Source organism: Microcaecilia unicolor, chromosome 9, assembly GCF_901765095.1.
Source record: "Microcaecilia unicolor chromosome 9, aMicUni1.1, whole genome shotgun sequence".
NCBI lineage: Eukaryota > Metazoa > Chordata > Amphibia > Gymnophiona > Siphonopidae > Microcaecilia > Microcaecilia unicolor.
In genome coordinates this window covers 157,308,299-157,328,462 of record NC_044039.1, presented here as the reverse complement: position 1 = coordinate 157,328,462, position 20,164 = coordinate 157,308,299, and the positions used below count along the sequence as shown (strand labels likewise).

The 20,164-nt window shown below is 43.3% G+C and overlaps 1 protein-coding gene across 1 annotated transcript in view; it reads left to right on the top strand.

The window, feature by feature from the left end:
- The window catches only part of KLHL28 (kelch like family member 28), a 45,416-nt gene that overhangs the window by 1,415 nt on the left and 23,837 nt on the right, over window positions 1-20,164 (top strand). Inside the window, 2 exon segments of the mRNA XM_030214412.1 lie at window positions 13,884-14,763; window positions 14,766-14,781. Of these exon segments, the coding sequence (XP_030070272.1) occupies window positions 13,884-14,763; window positions 14,766-14,781 (896 nt within the window).

The following is a 20,164-nucleotide window of genomic DNA, read 5'->3' as shown; positions in this document are numbered from 1 at the left end:
CTCGAAGGAGCTTACAATCTAAAGGACGAAATGTCAAGTTGGGGCAGTCAAGATTTCCTGAATAGAGGTGTAGTGGTTAGGTGCCGAAGGCGACATTGAAGAGGTGGGCTTTGAGCAAGGATTTGAAGATGGGCAGGGAGGAGGCCTGGCGTATGGTATGGCAATACTGGTGTTCTGTTTTCTTCATTATTGTTAAGTGTCTTGCCAGGGACTTAGGGGCCCCTTTACAAAGCTGTGGTAAAACGTGGCCTGCAGTTGAGTGGATGCATGAAAATTGCCATGTGCAAAGGCCACTTTTACTGCAGCAGGAATTTCTATTATTTTAATTGGAAATTGTAAATGGCCATGCGCTGATAAAAATATTGGCGTGCTGCAATTTTTTTCTTGAGTCCTTACTGCCTCCTATTTAGGAGGCAGTAAGGGCTCATGTGCTATCCTGGCAGTAATTGGACAGCATGTACCAATGGCTGATTACCACTGGGCATGCCTACTCCCCGCCCCCATGCTAGAAAATAGAAGAATATTTTCTGGTGCAGGAAATACAGCATGGCAAACACAGAACTACCGCAGGGCGCCATGCGGTAATACTGTTTTGCTGCATGCTACCCACGCAGTAGCCCTACTATACCTTTGTAAAAGGGCTCCTTAATGAGGGATTTTGGAGCATAGGACAAGGTGTCGGTTTGTTATTTTCTTATGTAGTACATCTACCACACCGTAGTAACATGAAGTCCTAGGACTCAAATAGCAACAACTCTACCTCTGCCAGTACATCCCCACTTTGGAAAACAAGATACTCCAGACTGCTACAGAAACTACATACTCCCTGAAATAGGAGAGACGGGCAAGATCTGAGCAGGAACGATATATATATATATATATATATATATATATATATATATATATATATATATATATATATATATATATATATACATATACTGGCATCATGTATATAGTAACTTGTAATATCAAGAACAATCTGATATAAACAAAGCATATTATTTTTCTACTTTTGTGTTTTTATATCATACTGTTTTCAGTCTCTTCTCTGTTCTCACTTTCCCCCCTTTTTACAAAGCTGCGCGGCAATGCTGACACAGCCCATTCAAAGTGAATGGGTTGTGTTGGCATTACCACACTGGCAGCAACTAGTGCAACTTTTATGTGCGTTCTCATTTTGGGGAAAATGGACTCTACCTTAGCAGGGTTGAACCAGGCTGCTGGTATTATTGTTTAAAAAGGAAAGTGCCAATTAAAAAGGCACCAATTTTATTAGCAGGGGTAATTGCAGTAAGCTATTCTCAACCAACCCAGTGTTGTAATACCTCACAAACACTAGGAACAACTTTATTTTAAATTTAAAAAAAATTTAAGAACTTTTGCTTTAAAATAAAAGCTCTTTAAAACAAGTCGCCACTGAGGTCTGAAAGTAGAAAGATTGTGCATTTGTGGATGGCTTTGTTCCTAGTGTTTATGAGATATTACTGCACTGAGAATAAAAAGGAAAGAGAGCAGCTTTTAAACTAGATCTCAGGGAAAAACTGACAGTCAGAAGTTGGTTCAAATTAAGTCATGTTCTAAAGATACTGGCAAAATGCTGATGTTAGAATACTCCTATAGAAAGGTTTTGGTAAAGGCTTGAGTGAAAGGAAGGTATTTTGGATTTAGCTCACACCTTTTTCAATTGTTACTTAAGGTGGTTTACATTCAGGTACAGCAGAGGACTTACAATCTAATTTTGTACTGGAGGCAATGGAGGGTCAAATAACTTGCTCAAAATCACAAGTAGCTGAGTAGCCCAGGTGCATTTAAAGAAAAACTGGCAGGATAAATGATTCCAAATTTTCCCGATCAGCTGCACAGGTTATGAATAGAAATAATGTTAAATTGTTCATATGCAAATGCAAAATAAGGTGCTCTTTTACTAAAGGTTAGCACATGCTAATGGAATTAGTACATACTAAGAGCCCTGTTTACTAAGCCATACTGTAGGCACGCTAATGTTTTTAGACTGCGCTAACACTAGAGATACCCATAGAAATATATGGGTGTCTCTAGTGTTAGCACGTGCTAAATTTTAGCATGCACTAAAAACGCTAGCGCACCTTAGTAAACCAGACCCTATATGCTATGAAGCCCATTTTATACCTATGAATTTCTTAGCATTTCGGGCCAGATTCAATATAAGTTGCCTAAAAAATCTGTGCAGTAAACATTTCTGGCTAAGCATATTCTATAAGTGGCACCTAGATTTAGGCACAATATATAGAATATGCTTAGTTGATATCCCAGCGCCTAAAGCTATGCACTTCCATTTACACCAATGAAAATATGGTGTAAATTCCTGCACATAGATTTACTCGTACTGGGCTATATTCTATATGCATGTAAATTTTGGAATCCCCAAGAAATGCCCTTTTGAACCATGCACATTAGAGTTTAGGCGCAGTTCATTACAGAATGCACTTAGCGAGTTGTATTTGTAAATTCTAATTATTGCCAATTAGTGCTCATTATTGCATGTTAGGTGCTGTTATCAATGCTGATTAGCTTATTAAGCCATTTAAGTTATGCGTGTTGTTATGGAATATGCTTAGATTTCAGCTTGGAACGCTAGGCCCGCTATATAGAATCCGGCAGTTAGTGTGTGTTAATTCAGTTAGCTTGTGCACTAAGCTTTAGTGAAAGTCCTTAAGGCTAGAGAGTTAAAATGTATGGCACTAACCCCTTAATTCTATATTGTTGCTCATGCAAATTTGTCTGCCAAGTTATAGAATGGTGTCAGTTATGCACACAGATTAACTGTTTAACAGCTAATTGGCTTTAACAACCAATTAGCTATAATTGGGGTTGATTGGCACTAATTAGCATTTATGTGTGTAACTGTCATTAGTCGATATTCCATAAATTGTGTGTGCAAAATCTATCGTGTGCAAATGAAATGGGGGAGTTGACCTGAGTAGGTCATGGGTGGGTCAGGAGAGTGCCTAGCAGTAGCATGAACAGTTTATAGCAGTGGTTCCCAAACCTGATCCTGAAGGCACCCCAGGCCAGTCAGGTTTTCAGAATATCCACAATAAATATTCATCTTTTCCCACGTGAGAAACTTCTTCAAATAGTTACAAAGATTAATCACATTCCCCAGTAACTTGTCCTTTACTCTTTCACCAATTTAACGACATCTTTATTCATTTATTTCTTTTATAGACCATAAATTTAAATTTTTTAAAATGAAACTCACTTATCCTCACACCTTCATTCCCATTACACTCGTACAGCACACTATACTCATACATCAATCATATATTATGACCAGTGCTTTTTTTGTAGAAAAAAAGGTGCCGGTACTCATGGGCGGGGTCACCACATATGGCTCCACACCTTTTATAGCCACACCCACATTAGCCATACCCCGTATATCAGCCATGGCGCATATAAATAGACATCCTTTAAAATATTAAACTAGTACAGGGGAAAAAAAATAACGTGATTTTTTTTCATTATAAATAATTTCTGTAAGCTGTTACAGCTCCAGTATACCCAGTGAAAAATAAGACAGCAGATGTAAATTCTCAAATTGGACATATTCCAAATACTAAAATGAAAATAAAATGATTTTTTCTACCTTTGTTGTCTGGTGACTTTGTTTTTCTATCCATATTTGTCCCGGTCTCTGATTCTGCTGCTCTCTATCTGTTCTCTTAACTCTGTTTCCAGGGCTTCCTTTCCATTTATTTCTTTACTTTCCTCCTTTCTTCTTCATTTCTTGCCCTACATCCATAAGTAAAAGCTGGGTCCCCCTCTGTGGAATTGACTGGAGGAGGTATAACGTGGATCCAGCTTTTGCCTGTTTTTTCCATCCATGTGCAGTTTTTCTCCTCTCTTCCCTTTCCCTCATCTCCATCCATGTGCATCTTCTTCTTTTTTTCTTTCCTCCCCTCCATCCATGTCCCTCACTTCTCCTCTCTCCTCCCCTCCATCCATGTCCAGCATTTGTCCTCTCTCTTCCCTCCCCTGTATCCATATAAAGCAATAATTCTCTCTCCCCTCTCCTCCATCCAAGACCAGCATTTCTCCTCTCTTCCTGCCAACTCCTCCATCCATCCATGTCCAGCAATTCTCCTCTATGTCCTGCTCTCCTCTCCCCTCTCCATCCATTTCCAGCATTTCTCCTCTCTCCCCTGCACTCCCCTCCCATCCATGTCCATCTCCTTCCTGTCTTCCCTCCCCTCCATCCATGTCCAGCATGTCTCTTCTCTCCCCTGCCCTCCCCTCCCATGTCCAGTGATTCTCCTCTCTCCCCTGCCCTCCCCTGTTCATGTCCAGCAATTCTCTCTTCCCTGCCCTCCCCTCTCATCCATGCCCAGCGATTCTCCTCTCTCCCCTGCTCATGTCCAGCAATTCTTTCTTCCCTGCCCTCCTCTCCCCTCCCCTCCATGACCAGCATGTCTCCTCTCTCCCCTGCCCTCCCCTCTCATCCATGTCCAGAAATTCTCCTCTCTCTCTTGCCCTTCCCTGTCCATGTCCAGCAATTCTGTCTTCCCTGCCCTCCCCTTTCATCCATGCCCAGCGATTCTCCTCTCTCCCCTGCCCATGTCCAGCAATTCTCTCTTCCCTGCCCTCCTTTCCCCTCCCCTCCATGACCAGCATGTCTCCTCTCTCCCCTGCCCTCCCCTCTCATCCATGTCCAGCAATTCTCCTCTCTCTCCTGCCCTTCCCTGTCCATGTCCAGCAGTTCTGTCTTCCCTGGCCTCCTCTTTCATCCATGCCCAGCGATTCTCCTCTTGCCCCTGCCCATGTCCAGCAATTCTCTCTTCCCTGCCCTGCACTCCTCTCCCCTCCCCTCCATGTCCAGCATGTTTCCTCTCTCCCCTGCCCTCCCCTGTCCATGTCCAGCAATTCTCTTCCCTGCCCTCCTCTCCCCTCCATGTCCAGCATGTCTCCTCTCCCCCCTGCCCTCCCCTCCATGTTCAGCAATTCTCTCTCCCCTGCCCTTCGCCCTCCATGTCCAGCATGTCTCCTCTCTCCCCTGCCCTCCCCTGTTCATGTCCAGCATGTCTCCTCTCTCTCTCCTGCCCTCCCCTCCATGTCCAGCAATTCTCCCTGCCCTCCATGTCCAGCATGTCGCCTCTCTCTCCTGCCCTCCCCTCTCATCCAAGTCGCGGCGAACCGGCAGTGAAGGCAGCAGTGCTCACTGAGGCAGGCACGCAGGCAGGTTCATCTCCTCTCGCATCGCTTCCCTCTCAGTGCGTCCCGCCCTTGATGGCGGGAAGCGCTTAGAGGGAAGCAATGCAAGAGGACACAAACCTGCCTGCGTGCCTGTCTCAGTGAGCACTGCTGCCTTCACTTCCAGTTCGCCGCGACTTGGAGAGGGGAGGGCAGGGGAGAGAGGCGACATGCTGGACATGGAGGGCAGGGGAGGGGAGAGAGAATTGCTGGACATGGAGGGGAGGGCAGGGGAGAGAGGAGAATCGTGACTTCGGGTAATGAAAAGATTTTGGAGCACGGGAGCAGGAACGGAAGGGAGCGGGTAAGTGAGGGACCTCAGGAAAAAGGTGCCGGTACGCTGTACCGGCACAAAAAAAAGCACTGATTGTGACTGATGTATGAGTGTAGTGTGGTGTACGAGTGTAATGCAAATGAAGGTGTGAGGATAAGTAAGTGTCATTTTTAAAAATTTAAAAAATTTGTATTTATGGTCTATAAAAGAAATAAATGAATAAAGATTTTGTTAAATTGGTGAAAGAGTAAAGGACAAGTTACTGGGGAATGCAATAAATATTCATGAGATAGATTTGCATGGAGGCAGTGCATGCAGATATCTCTCATGAATATTCATTGGGGATATCCTGAAAACCTGACTGACTGGGGTGTCTCCAGGACCAGGTTTGGGAACAATTGGTTTATAGAATACTTGCATTTATACGCTTAACTACTTACAGTCAAGCATGACCATTTACACCAGCCATTGAGATAGGGTAAGAGCTCACGCCTAAAGTTAGGTGCATAAATGCAGACTTATGCTAGTATTCTATAATGGCAGTTGTTCATTCTTTGCACATTTTATCCCGGCACCTAACTTTAGGTGTCCTTCTGAAAATTACCCCCATAGAGGAGATTCTATATATGGCGCCTACGAAAGCGGCGCTGAAATAAGTGCCGTCTAAGCGTATTCTATAATCGGCACCTAGATTTAGGTGCCGATTATAGAATATGCTTAGTTGATATTTCAGTGGTGATATCTGCACGCTATCCATTTATGCCAACGAAAACCGGGTGTAAATCTTGGCATGTAGATTTAGGCACACTGGGCCGTATTCTATAACTAGGCACCTAAATTTTAGAATGTCTAAGAAACTCCCATTTCCCCGCCATAACCACACCCCTTTTTGCCTCCATGCATTAGTTCGCCACATTGTTGCAGAATATGCTTAGCGAATTGTGCATCTAAATTCTAATCAGTGCCAATTAGTGCTCGTTAAGTGCTGTTATCAGCACTCATTAGCTTATTAAGCCAATTAAGTTATGCACAGTATTATAGAATCCGCGCCAATTTCGGCACCTAAATCTAAGCACACTATTTAGAACCCAGGGTAAGTTGAGTGAAAGTGGTCTAGTGGTTAGAGAAATAGGATAGAACCAGGAAAGCCATGGTTTCATTCCTGCTTCTGTCACTGACACTTTTTATGACCTTGTTGGGCAAATCACTTTATCTCTCATGTCTCTGGTACCCTTAGATTGTAAGCTCTTCTGGGAGGAACGTACATACCTGCCAAGTGTCCCGCATTCAGCAGGAGATTCTCACTTTGGTGGGCCATCTCCCATACTCCCACCAAAGCAGGAAAGTCTCCCTCTGTGATGAGGAATCGCTGTTTTTCTCACCGCCGCTGTTGCATCTCCGAATGCAGCGTCGGCGGCAAACAACAACACTGCAACAAAAAAAGTAAGCGCGGAACCTCAACAGCTTTCAGGCATACGCTATCAGTTTCTGCGGTCTTCTTCCCCGGAACTCGAAGTTGACTTCAGCGGGGTCACAGGACCAGCAAGCCGACAGCGCATGCTTGAAGGCTGCTGTGGCCCTGCGCTTGCTTTTTTTTTTTCTTGTCACGGCTGCTGCAGAGGTTGCATCATGAAAACAGGAGGGAGATGGGATGAGATCAAAGCAAGCAGACCTATGAGCTGCTGCATCCACGTTGTCATTCTTTATTGTTGGTAGCATTTTTTTCATTTAATCTCACTTATATTTTCAAACATGCTGGCTTCTGCAGTATACAGATGTACACAGAGGAAGTATAATAAGGGAATAACTTTTCATAGGTAAAGTAGTAATTTGTTAGAAATTGTAATCAGTGTGTCATTTGGAGGGGCTGGTTATAGGGGCACCCTAGCACTGTTATATTTGTGCAGAGATTTTTTTTCTCAAGGTAAAGGACCTCTAAAACAGACATCATGTTATGAGAATCAAGTGTTCAACATTCAGAGTTTCTGTCTATTTATTTACTTACTTATTTATATCATTTATGTCCCACATTAAACATGAATTGTGTTGAAACTTGGGAGCATTTAAAATCTTTTTTTTTCTCCTATGCCTACATCAAAAGAAAAGATGACGTGATGCAGTATGGGCGGAGCCAAGGCAGTGTGGGTGTGGCTGGGGCATGAACTAAAATCTCCCTCTCAAAAATCTGGACCCCTTGGCAGCTCTGAACATATTGTACATGAACACTTATGAGTGTGCAGCCCTTTGTTAATCTGGTAGATCTATAAAAATAAAAAGCATTGTTATTATTTTTATTAAAATGTAGACGGTGGTAAAAGTTCAACCAATGGGACACTGTGATACCAATGTATATATTATACTGAAAGGGTGGATCAAATTGGTAGCACAGTGGTGCTATATAGCATAGAGTCAACCAGGATAAAAAGTCTTCAGGCAACAAAATAGAGTGTAGCATTTTTATGGATATAAACTCTATATGGGATGAGGAAAAATAGAAGGTAGTTCCCCCCCACCACTGTATCTGCACAGGACAAAGAGACAGACAGTATAAGGCTTGCAAATCAATAATGGGAGATTTTATTTTCCCTGTATTGATTGGGTAGATATCTCATTAGGACATGCTAGGGAGGAGCTAAAGTTTCTAGATGCTTGAAATGACTGCCTCCTGGAACTGACAAGAGAGGAAACTAATTTAGATCTAGTCTTTACTGATACACAGAACCTAGTGTGAGGGGTAAGGGTGGTGGGGCAATAGTGACGACAATACATTCAAATTTTATATTATCACTGGAAGGAGGACACTAAAACAAAATACTATAGTAGCTTTTAATTTTGAAAAGGGAACTTATGATAAAATAAGGAAATTAGTTTTTTTCCTATGTTGTTACGGTCAAAAGTTTGAATGAGGTGTGGACATTATTTAAAAATAGAATTAGCTGCACTTGCAAGAAAATATATTTCTTGTATTCAAAAAGGTCAAAGGAGTAAAAAAAAAACTGCCAGTATGGTTTAATGGTGAGGTGAAAGAGGCAGTGAGAGCCAAAAAGATGTCTTTCAGATCATGGACAGCAGCCCCTAATAAGGAAAATAGGGATGAGCACAAGCACTGGCAAGTCAGATGTGAAACAGTAATAAGGGAGGCAAAGAGTTTTTGAAATGAAGTTTGCCATAGTGGTGAAAATTAATACTAAAAACTTTAAGTACATCTGAAGCAAAAAGCCCATGAGGCAGTCAGTCGCACTGCTAGATGACCAAGGGTTAAGGTAGTGCTCACAGAGGATAAGGTAATAGTAGAAAAATTAAATTAATTTTTCACTTTGGCCTTTAACTAAGCTATGGGGCTCATTTTCAAAGCACACAGACTTACAAAGTTCCATAGGTTACTATCGGACTCATTTTCAAATGAGATGGACGTCTATCTTCTGACATAAATTGGAACATGGACGTCCATCTCCCAGAGACGTCCAAATCGGTATAATCAAAACCCAATTTTGGACGTCTCTAACTGAAGTCCATCGCAAGGACGTCCAAATTTCAAGGGGGCGTGTCGGAGGCGTGGTGAAGGCGGGACTCGGGTGTGCCTAACACTTGGACGTCTTTGAGCCATAATCGAAAAAAGCAGAGACGTCCTAAAGTAAAACTTGGACGTTTTCACCCAGACATGTTTTTTTTACGAATAAGGCACAAAAAGGTGCCCAAAATGACCAGATGACCACCGGAGGGAATCAGGGATGACCTCCCATTACTCCCCCAGTGGTCACTTACGGAATTTAAAGGGGGTTTGGACAGATTCCTGAGGGAAAAGTGCATTGAACCTTATTTTTTTTTTTTTTTTTTGGGGGGGGGGGGGGGGGTTGCCGGGTTCTTGAAGCCTGGATTGGCTGCTGTCGGAGACAGGATGCTGGGCTTGATGGACCCTTGGTCTTTTCCCAGTATGGCTGGTACTTATGCACTAACCCCCTCCCACCCTCATAAAACATCTTTAAACATATCATGCCAACCTCTATGCCAGTCTCAGATGTCATACTCAGGTCCATGGCAGTGCATACAGGTCCCTGGAGCAGTTTTAGTGGGTGCAGTGCACTTCAGACAGTCGGACCCAGGCCCATACCCCCCTACCTGTTACGTTATGTGGAGGAAAGGAGACAGTGGATCCAAAAAAGGCCTCTCACAAGTGGTGTCTCCTTAAACAAGTCGTTGTTTTATTGATTTGAAATAAAGAACTTGTTTAAGGAGACACCACTTGTGAGAGGCCTTTTTTGGATCCACTGTTTCCTTTGCTTCATTGTTTTTCTGTGGAGAGAACACCTTCTGTGTGTGTTGGCATGTTTGTGGAGGAAACAGCGAGCCCTCAAAAACCCACCACAAACCCACTGTACCCACATCTAGGTGCCCCCTTCACCCGTAAGGGCTATGGTAGTGGTGTACAGTTGGGGGTAGTAGGTTTTGGGGAGGGTTTGGGGGGCTCAGCACACACGGTAAGGGAGCTGTGTATCTGGGAGCAATTTCTGAGATCCACTGCAGTGCCCCTTAGGGTGCCCGGTTGGTGTCCTAGCATGTCGGGGACCAGTGCACTACAAATGTTGGCTCCTCCCACGTCCAAATAGCTTGCATTTGGACGTTTTACACATGGACGTCTTTGGTTTCGAAAATCGCCGATAGTCTATGTCTAAGGACAACCAAAACCAAGGACGTCCTTGGTATTTTCGAAACGAAAGATGGACGTCTATCTTTTTTTCGAAAATACTGTTTTCCCCGCCCCCTGATTTGGACGTTTCTTTCAAAAATGCCCCTCCACGTAACTTTGTAAGTCTAAGTGCTTTGGAAAATACGCCTCCAAGTCACTGTAAACCTAGAAGATATAGGGGCTCATTTTTGAAACAGAAAAACATAAAAAAAATGGCATAACAGGCAGATAAGCATATTTCTCGCAGAAATATGTCTACTAAAGCGTGTAATCAAACCAACACCAAAAAAACACCCAAGTCTGCTAGCAGCCGAAAAGAAGATGTTGAAAGAGGGAGTGTGTTAAGTGATGAGTGTTTATTGCCAATAATGGATAGTAAAATGACTTCCTGGGAGTGGAAAGAAAAACGCCCAGAGGAGTCTACAAGATAATGAGCGGAATAGAGCAGACAGATGTGAAGCGTTTGTTTACACTTTCAAACAACAACAAAACCAGGGGACACAAAATGAAGCTACAATATGGTAGATTTAAAACAAATAGGAGAAAGTTTTTCTTTACTCAGTGTGTAGTTAGACTTTGGAACTCATTGCCGGAAAATGTAGTGACAGCAGCTGGCCTTAAGGAATTTAAAGGGGGTTTGGACAGATTCCTGAGGGAAAAGTCCATAGAACATTATTAAGAATTAAGTTTGGGGTTTTTTTCGGGTTTTTGCCGGGTTCTTGAAGCCTGGATTGGCCACTGTCGGAGACAGGATGCTGGGCTTGATGGACCCTTGGTCTTTTCCCGGTATGGCGGTACTTATGTACTTATGTTTAGACTCATTTGTGATTTTGCTGAGTTAGCGAGTGGAGAGATGGAAGTGGTCATTTGTGAGAAATAGTGGAGAGTTGTCGAGTGCTTTGTTACCTTTGTGTGTTTGCCCTAGTCTGAACCTTTTGACCCTTACATTTCCTGACTTGCCTCCTCTGGGTTTCACCTCCTCAAGTCCTTGCCCATACCTGCTAGCTTTCCCCCCCCCCCCAGCCACACCCATCCCTTTTTCCTGTATCTTGACACCTTTTCCCCCTTCCCCCACCAGACACTGTCCCTAAACCCCTACTCCTTCCATTCTACATCCCCACCTTCTGTCTCTCATTGTTCCTCTGTTTGTTCACTCTCAGTTTGTCACTGTTCTCGCTGCTGCTGCTGTTTGTGTGAGGGCTGTGTACTATTTCTGGGAGTGTGAGTGTTTTGTGGTGCTGCTGTGTGTGTGAGGACTGTTTGCTGGTGCTGGGAGAGTGACTAGTGCTGCAGCTCAAAGTTTCCAATTCCGCGGTTCGCTTGCGGAATTGGGTGGGTTTTCTGCAACAGCTGCGATTTTCTTTGAAAGTCGCGAGTTAGTGGGCGGCTTTTTGCTGCTGCGGCAGTGGGTTGGCTGTTTTTTCCTGCGGGCTTCTATTGGTCCAATTGGACCAATAGCCCTGTGGAGGCGGGCTGCAAACGTCTTTTAAATGCCTGCAGCGCGTTAATGCGTCCCTCACAGATCTGTAGTAAACAAAGCAAGTACAATTAACTAGATAGCAGAAGACAACCAGGCCTGGTGGTCATTTCAGAAACCTGGCTACAACTTTCTGATGATCCTGCAAATGGATATAAGATGATTCACCAACCCATGGAATTAAGGAAGGGAGGGGGCATAGCATTAATCTATAGTTATTCCTTAATATTCAGAGGAAGCTTGCTTTTATATCATCTTCATTAGAGATGTTATCCTGTACTATTCAGGTTGACTGTTCAAAAGATTCACTGTGCTGTATCCTATTTTATTGTCTTCCAGGAAAATAGAAAATTGCTCATGAGAACTTTATGGATTTTTATATCAACAGTTAGATCTGTGTTCAGCTAATATGAAAAAAAGTTATTCTTAAATTAGTTGTTTCCCTATTAATTATATTCTTGTATTAATATTAATTGTCTTATAGTGCTTCTTAATTTGTTATGTAAGCTGCATTGAACCTGAGTTTTCTTGGGAAAATGCGGGGTAGAAATGTTAGCCAGTCAATGCTGAAAATTATTGTTGGTTGACTAACAGGCTCATTTTCGAAAGAGATGGACGTCCATCAAACATATAAACGGCGAGTGACCGAACTCACTCGCAGATGCGCAGTAGAGACTTCCCTCTCTGTCCCGCCCCCGCATCAATACGTGATGACGGGGGCGGGACAGAGAGGGAAACTGCGCTCCCCCCCCCTGAGGTCGCCGCCACCGGTAACCCCCAAAGTTGCCGCCGCCACCCCTCCACCTGGCCCGGGCCCTCTGATCGCAATTAATTCATCTTACATCGCCGCAGCACGCAGATCAGCTGAGCTCCGGTCGGCCTTCCTTCCCTGCCTGTGTCCGGCCCTCGCTGACGGTACGTCACACGAGGGCGGGACACAGGCAGAGAAGGAAGGCCAGGCCGACGGGAGCTCAGCTGATCTGCGTGCTGCGGCGATGTAAGTTGAATAGCGAACAGAGGGCCCGGGGCGGGTGGAGGGGTAGCGGCAGCGGCAACTCCGGGGGGGGGGGGGGGGGTACCGGTAGGGGCGACCTTGGGGGGGGAAAGCCTTGGAAAACCCCCATTCCAATAGTAGCCCGTTTTAACGGGCTCAACGGCTAGTCTTTCGACATAAATCGGAACATGGACGTCTGTCTACCAGGAACATCCAAATCGGTATAATCTAAACTCTATTTTGGACGTCTCCATAGTCCATCAGAAGGACATCCAAATCTCAAGGGGGCGTGCCAGGGGTGTATTCAAGGCGGGACTTGGGCATTCCTAAGACATGGACGTCTTTTAGCGATAATGGAACAAAACAAAGACGTCCAAGACTAAAACTTAGATGTTTTAGCTAGACCTGTTTTTATAACGAATAGCTGCAGTGGGAATTCAACCCACTTCCCCAGGATCAAAGTCTGCTGCACTAACCACTAGGCTACTCCTCTACTCCACACAAGAGGTGTCCCAAATGACCAGATCACCACTGGAGGGACTCAGGGATCACCTCCCCTTATGTCCCCAAATCACAAAACATTTTTTTTTTTTGTAGAAAATGACCTTTCCTGTTCTGATTTTGGACATTTTACAAAAAACGTCCAAATTCAGACTTAGATGTCATATCCAGGAACGCCCTTTCTGTATTTGACTTGTCCAAAGTCTCAAGGGGCAGCAGTGGGAATTGAACCCATGTTGCCAGGATCAAAGCCCATTGCACTAACCATTAAGCCACTCCTCCTCTATTTTGCATGTCTTGCATTTGGATGTTTTTTGTTCGAAAATGGACCAAAACAAGGACGTCCAAATCACAGGACGTCCTTGGTATTTTCGAAAGAAAAGATGGGCGTCCATCTTTTTTCGAAAATGACCTCCCCGCCTCCGAATTTGGACGTCTTTGTAAAAGGTCCAAATTCCGACTTAAACGTTTCTTTCAAAAATGCCCCTCAAAGTGACTGTTCAAATACACAAGGATTGCTGGTTTAACCTAGCTATGTTTAGGCAAGATTCTAGGCACAGTGTAGCTGAATGCCGCAGTTTGGCTAAAACATGGCTAGCTAGTTTGGGCATTCAGGCCATTTTGATTATAGACCATTAAAATGTTATATTAGAAATACTATATTAATAAGCTTACTTTTTGCTGTTTCTTATAAATTAACAGACTCTCTTGTGCTTTCCAGATGGACCAGTCCTCTCCAACCTACATGCTTGCCAACTTGACCCATTTGCACTCCGAACAGCTTTTACAGGGCTTGAACCTCCTCCGCCAGCACCGCGAGCTCTGTGACGTTGTCCTTCGAGTTGGTGATGTTAAGATCCATGCCCACAAAGTGGTGCTTGCAAGTATCAGCCCTTATTTCAAAGCCATGTTCACAGGGAACCTTTCAGAGAAAGAAAACTCTGAAGTGGAGTTTCAGTGTGTTGATGAGACTGCGTTGCAGGCCATTGTGGAGTACGCTTATACAGGAACTGTTTTTATCTCACAGGACACAGTGGAATCTCTTCTTCCAGCTGCAAATTTGCTCCAAATCAAACTTGTGCTAAAGGAGTGTTGCACATTTCTTGAAAGTCAGCTTGACCCTGGCAACTGTATTGGGATTTCCCGATTTGCAGAGACTTATGGTTGCCATGATTTATACTTGGCTGCAAACAAATATATTTGCCAGAATTTTGAAGATGTCTGTCAGACCGAAGAGTTTTTTGAGTTGACACATTCTGAATTAGATGAAATAGTTTCCAGTGACTGTTTGAATGTTGTTACAGAAGAAAATGTTTTCTATGCACTGGAATCTTGGATCAAGTATGATGTGCAGGAGCGACAGAAGTACCTGGCACAGTTACTGCACTGTGTCCGGTTGCCACTGCTGAGTGTTAAGTTTCTTACTAGGTTATATGAAGCCAATCATCTTATTCGAGATGATCACAGTTGTAAACATTTGCTTAATGAAGCCCTAAAATACCACTTTATGCCTGAACATAGACTTTCCATCAGACTGTATTAATGGACACGACCTCGTTGTGCCCCGAAGGTACTTTGTGCTGTGGGAGGAAAAGCTGGACTCTTGCTTGTTTGGAAAGGTAAGATGGAAGAAAAAGACTTCTGACAATTTAACTTTTATTTTATTTTATTTGTTTTTGCTTCCAAACTTTTTATACTTTTAAAGAGGCTGTTATACACAGGCCCAAAATATTCTGGCTATGTTCATTTTTGCCACTGTGAGCGTGTAGTGGTTTAAGCAGGAGAAAAATAATACAATTCTTTTTACCATTTTTTTTGTTTTGCATTCATTTTGGTTTCAAATGGTCTATCTGCTAATATCCTAACAGAGTAAATGTCATCCAGTTTTTTTACCTGGAGCCCTTATATCTCTTGGAAATTGCTTGCAGCAGCACAAATTATTATATCATAACTAAGACCATCACCCTCTTTTTTGTCTTTTGGTAAATAGCCTTTTAGTACACAGATTTTAAGGATTCCTCAAAGTAGCACAAAAATAGTGAGGCATATACTTTACATTTAGAATTTGTGTTTAGTAACACATGGAAATGTACCTTATTGTTTAATTTATGTTTATGATTTGGCCTTCTATTTTTTTAATTTTCCTTCTTTTTAGCAGCTGTTTTAGAATCATTGGTACACTGTTCTCCCCAGGTCTTCCCAGTGGGAGAAGTACTGGTAATCCAATAGTTAATACAGAGCTAGAAGCCAAAACTCCAAGGGCTGAGTCAGTAGTCTGTTGCTGACTCTCTGGGAGTTTGTGTAAGTTGCTTTATGTCTCTGTGTGTTAGTTTACCTCTCTTTAATTAAACCATAATAATATTATTCACCTACCATTTGTCCCTTTGCATCCTGCAGTGAGCCATCATTATAAGCCATCCTCCATAGAAAAAGTTCTGTGCATGTCTCTGAAGTGTTAGGTCTAGCAAAGCATATTAGACTCTCCGCATCCATTTCTTTGTCCAGCAGTAAGATTTTCAGACGTTTTCTCCAGTAACTCCTGCATGAAAATCTCAAACAAAAATAACTGACAGGTTAACCGCTGTGTGCCTTGCATTTTTTATCTACTTACACTCAGTGCCGTAGCGAGGGCGGCTGACACCCGGGGCGGGTCGCCACTGCGCACCCGTCCCCCGGGGTGCAGCAAGGCGCACCCCCCCCCCCCCGGAGCGCATTCTTACTGCCATACGAAAGCGGGGGGCAGGCAGGAACGCCGATCCGCCCCGAGTGCATGTCGCTGGGAGCTGCGTCGGCTCCGCTGGTTCCCTGCTCTCTCTGCCCCGGAACAGGAAGTAACCTGTTCCGGGGCAGAATGAGCAGGGAACCAGTGGAGCCGACACCCCCCCCCCCCCCAGCGGCGTGCACCCGGGGCGGACCGCCCCACCGCCCCCCCCTTCCTACGCCGCTGCTTACACTATCAACATTTATGAGCCCTTTTACTAAAGATTAGCATGTGCTACAGAATTAGTGTGTGCTAAATGCTAAGAAGCCCATATACATAAAATGGGCTTCTTAGCAAGTGCGTGTTAAGCTTTAGTAAAAGGGCCCTTTAGGCAGGAAATTTCTCCTTCATTGTACTACTACAGTATGTTGTAATTTGTGTTTTGCATCCTTGCACTGATAGCTCATCAAAACCAATGTAAGTTTTTTGTGTACAATCAAGGCTAAATAAAAATATAATTTTTGTTACAGAATTATATTTTTTCCTCGAAGTGCCGGAAATCACTGTGTTTTAATGTGATCTCCATCATTGTACTTTTTCAGCTTAGGCATGAATTTTCCATTGTCAAGAAGAAACTGCACTTCTGTCAGCTATATTGCACATAGCAAGATCGTGTCTCTTCCCACATTCAGTTTCTCTTAAGAGTGTATTTATTCTGTATGACAGAACTTACACATGCGAACTGAAAAAGCACATAGCCAGAATTTAGTAAGGGTGTATATATAAACAGACACACGCACACTCCATTTATCAAATTCATGCTGGCTTTTTTTTTGTAATAAAAGTAAGAGAAAAAGAAGTCGCTTTGGTTCTCAAAAGCTGTAGCTGAAAAGGTAAGGAAAAAGAAGTTAACTTTCTTAAACTACAAGAGATCGCAGAAAGAGGAATACAGCTAAGAGATGCTGGTAAAGTAGCCAGGAAAGCAGAGATGCAAATGGAAATAAAAATAACCGATACAGTAAAGTGGAGGAATATTTTTTTAGATATGTTAGCAACAGGGGAAAGTGCAAAAGTGGCATTGTGAGGGGAGATATGATAGAGGTCTATAAAGTAATGAATGGAGTGGAACGGGTAGATATGAATCGCTTGTTTACTTTTTCCAAAAATACTAGGACTAGGGGGCATGCAATGAAGCTACAAAGTAGTCAATTTAAAGCAAATTGAAGAAAATATTTTTTCACTCAATGTGTAATTAAACTCTTGAATTCGTTGCCAGAGAATGTGGCAGGGTTTAAAAAAAAGGTTTGGCTAGCTTCCTAAAAGAAAAGTCCATAAGCCAATATTTAGATGGACTTGGAGAAAAATCCACTGTTTTATTTCTAGGATAAGCAGCATAAAATGTATTGTACCTTTTTGGGATCTTGCCAGGTACTTGTAATCTGGATTTGCCACTATTGGAAACAGGAAACAGGATGCTGGGCTTGATGGCCCTTTGGTCTGTCCCAGTATGGCAATGCTTATGTTCTTATGTAATTAATAGTGAAGGGGAGGAATATATTGAAGCTGAGGATAAAACAGAATTGCTTAACAAATATCTCTGTTCTGTTTTCACAGCAGAAGGGCCAGAAGTAGGACCGTAGAAGACAAACACAAATAAGAATGGAAGGGTGGTAGATCTTGAACAATTTTTAGAAGACTGTGTTTTTGAGCAGCTAGCTAAACTAAAGGTGGACAAAGCGACGGGGCCGGATGGCATACATCCAAGGGTACTGATGGAACTTAAGGAAGTTGTTGTGGTCCGCTGTCTGAACTTTTCAGTGTTTCTTTAGAGTTGGAAGTGGTCCCAGAGGGCTGGAGAAGGGCAGATGCCCTCTCCACAAAAGCAGAAAAGGAGAAGGTCTAGTTAGTCTGACCTCTGTGATAAGTAAATTAATGGAAGCGTTTCTAAAACAGAAAATAGTGAGGTTTCTGGAATCCAGTGGATTACAGGACCCAAGGTAGCATGGTCTTACAAGAGGCAGGTCTTGTTGAACAGAGCTGATTAATTTATTTGACTGGTTGACCTGAGAGTTGGATAGAGGGAGAGTGCTAGATGTTTTGTACTTAAATATTAGCAAAACCCTTGACACAGTTCTAGATAGGTGACTTTTAAATAAACTGAGTGCCCTTAATATGGGTCCTAAAGTGACTGACTTGGTAGGAACTGGTTGAATGGATGGTAACAAAAAGTAGTGGTAAATGGAACTCACTCTGAGGAAATGGATGCAACAAGTGGTGTACTGCAAGGATCGGTTCTTGGTCCAGTCCTTTTTAACATTTTTGTAAACGATGTTGCAGAAGGGCGGTCTGGTAAGGATTGCCTATTTGCGGATGATACTAAAATCTGCAATAGGGTAGCCAATTTTGATGTGTGGATACCTTAGGAGAGACCTAGCAAAGCTTGAAGAATGGTTCAGAATTTGGCAACTAGGATTAATGTTAAAAATGCAGGGTCATGCATTTGGCCTACAAAACAGAAGGGATTGGTATAGTGTAGGGGGTGAAGTACTTCTGTGGACGAAAGAGGAGCAGTACTTGGGAGTGATCATATGTGATGATCTTAAGGTGGGCAAACAGATTTAAAAGGCAACAGCAAAATCCAGAAGGATTCTTGGGTGCATAGTAAGAGGAATGGCCAGCAGGAAAAAGAAGGTGATAATGCTGTAAGGGTCCTTTTACAAAGGTGCGCTGAAAAATGGCTTGCAGTAGTGCAGGCGCGGGTTTTGGGGTGCACGCCGATCCATTTTTTAGCGCATCTGTAAAAAAGGCCCTTTTAAAATTTTTGCCGAAATTGGACGTGAGACAAAATGAAAACTGTTGAGTGTCCATTTTGGGTCTGAGACCTTACCTCCAGCCATTGACCTAGCGGTAAAGACTCGCGCAGTAACTGGGTGGTAATGATCTACGTGTGCCAAATGCCACTTGGCGCACGTCTGTTACGTGCACCCGAAAAAAGAAATTCATACGCGCATATTGGATGCACGCCAAAAATGAAATTACCGCAAGAGCCACACGGTAGTTGGGCGATAACTCCGTTTTGGTGCACGTTGGGCGTGCGTTGACGCTTAAGCGGCTTAGTAAAAGGACCACTAAGTCTTTGGCAAGACCTCATTTAGTGTACCATGTACAATTTTGGAGATCACACCTTCAAAAAGATAGTAACAGGATGAAGTTGGTCAACAGGGTGACTATTAAAATGGTCAGCAGTCTTCATCATAAAGCATATAGTGACAGACTTAAAGATTTCAATATGTATACTTTCAAAGAAAGGCAGGAAGGGGAGATATGATAGAGACTTTTAAATACCTCTGTGGCATAAATGCACAGGAAACAAGTCTCTTTCAATTGAAAGGAAGCTCTAGAATGAGGGGACATAGAATGAAGGTGAAAGGGGGCAGGCTTGGGGTGGCAAATTTGTAGAATGGTCTCCTGGTGGAGGTGGTGGAGATGAAGATTGTATCTGAATTCAAGAAAGCGTGGGACAAGAACATAGGATCTCTTTTTTTTGTTTTCTCCATCCTCCATGTAGAAAATGCCACCTCCACAATACTCCCAGAAGAGGAAGAAATACCTTGGGTGGTTGTTACAGATTTCATACAGACCCCCTGCTCCTCATTATCCATACTGCTCTCTGAGCTTGCAATTCTGGAGAAAGAACTGAGCATCATGAAAGACCAGCCTGTAGAAGCAGTTGTGGTAATGCCTTTTGTACCTGTAGCGTCCTGCTGACTTTTTGATGCAACTACAGTTCCAGATCTGATAGGGGTTTAGTGTTGTTCGCAGCTAAGCAAGACATCGAGCATGTTTTCCTCCTCTAAGCCCCAGCTACCAAAAATTCCAACCAGTAACGGAGGCTGAAACTGCAAATTTCACAATCCATGGTTGAACCTATGCCAGCACAGAACACACTACTCTGCCCCCTCATTTCCTGATGCCATCTTGCTTTTCATATGAGAAGTTTTAAACACATCTGTTCATTAACATGGAAGGTGAAACTGTATATTCTGATCAGCAACATTAGTGTGTCTGTGGAAAGTAACTTGTAGAATCTCTCAGTTGCAGAGCTGGAGTGTGTAGCTGGCCTAGGATACTTTACAATTCATGTTCCTTTAGCAGATATGCGAGGCTGGGAGGGGTACACACAATGCAGTGTCTTGGGTGAACCTGTGGTACAAGCTGTAAAGCTGCCTGCTACAGCACAGCAGAATTGTGTTTGAATCTGCTGTCTGTCAGGTGCACCACAGGACTGGCATGGTTAATCC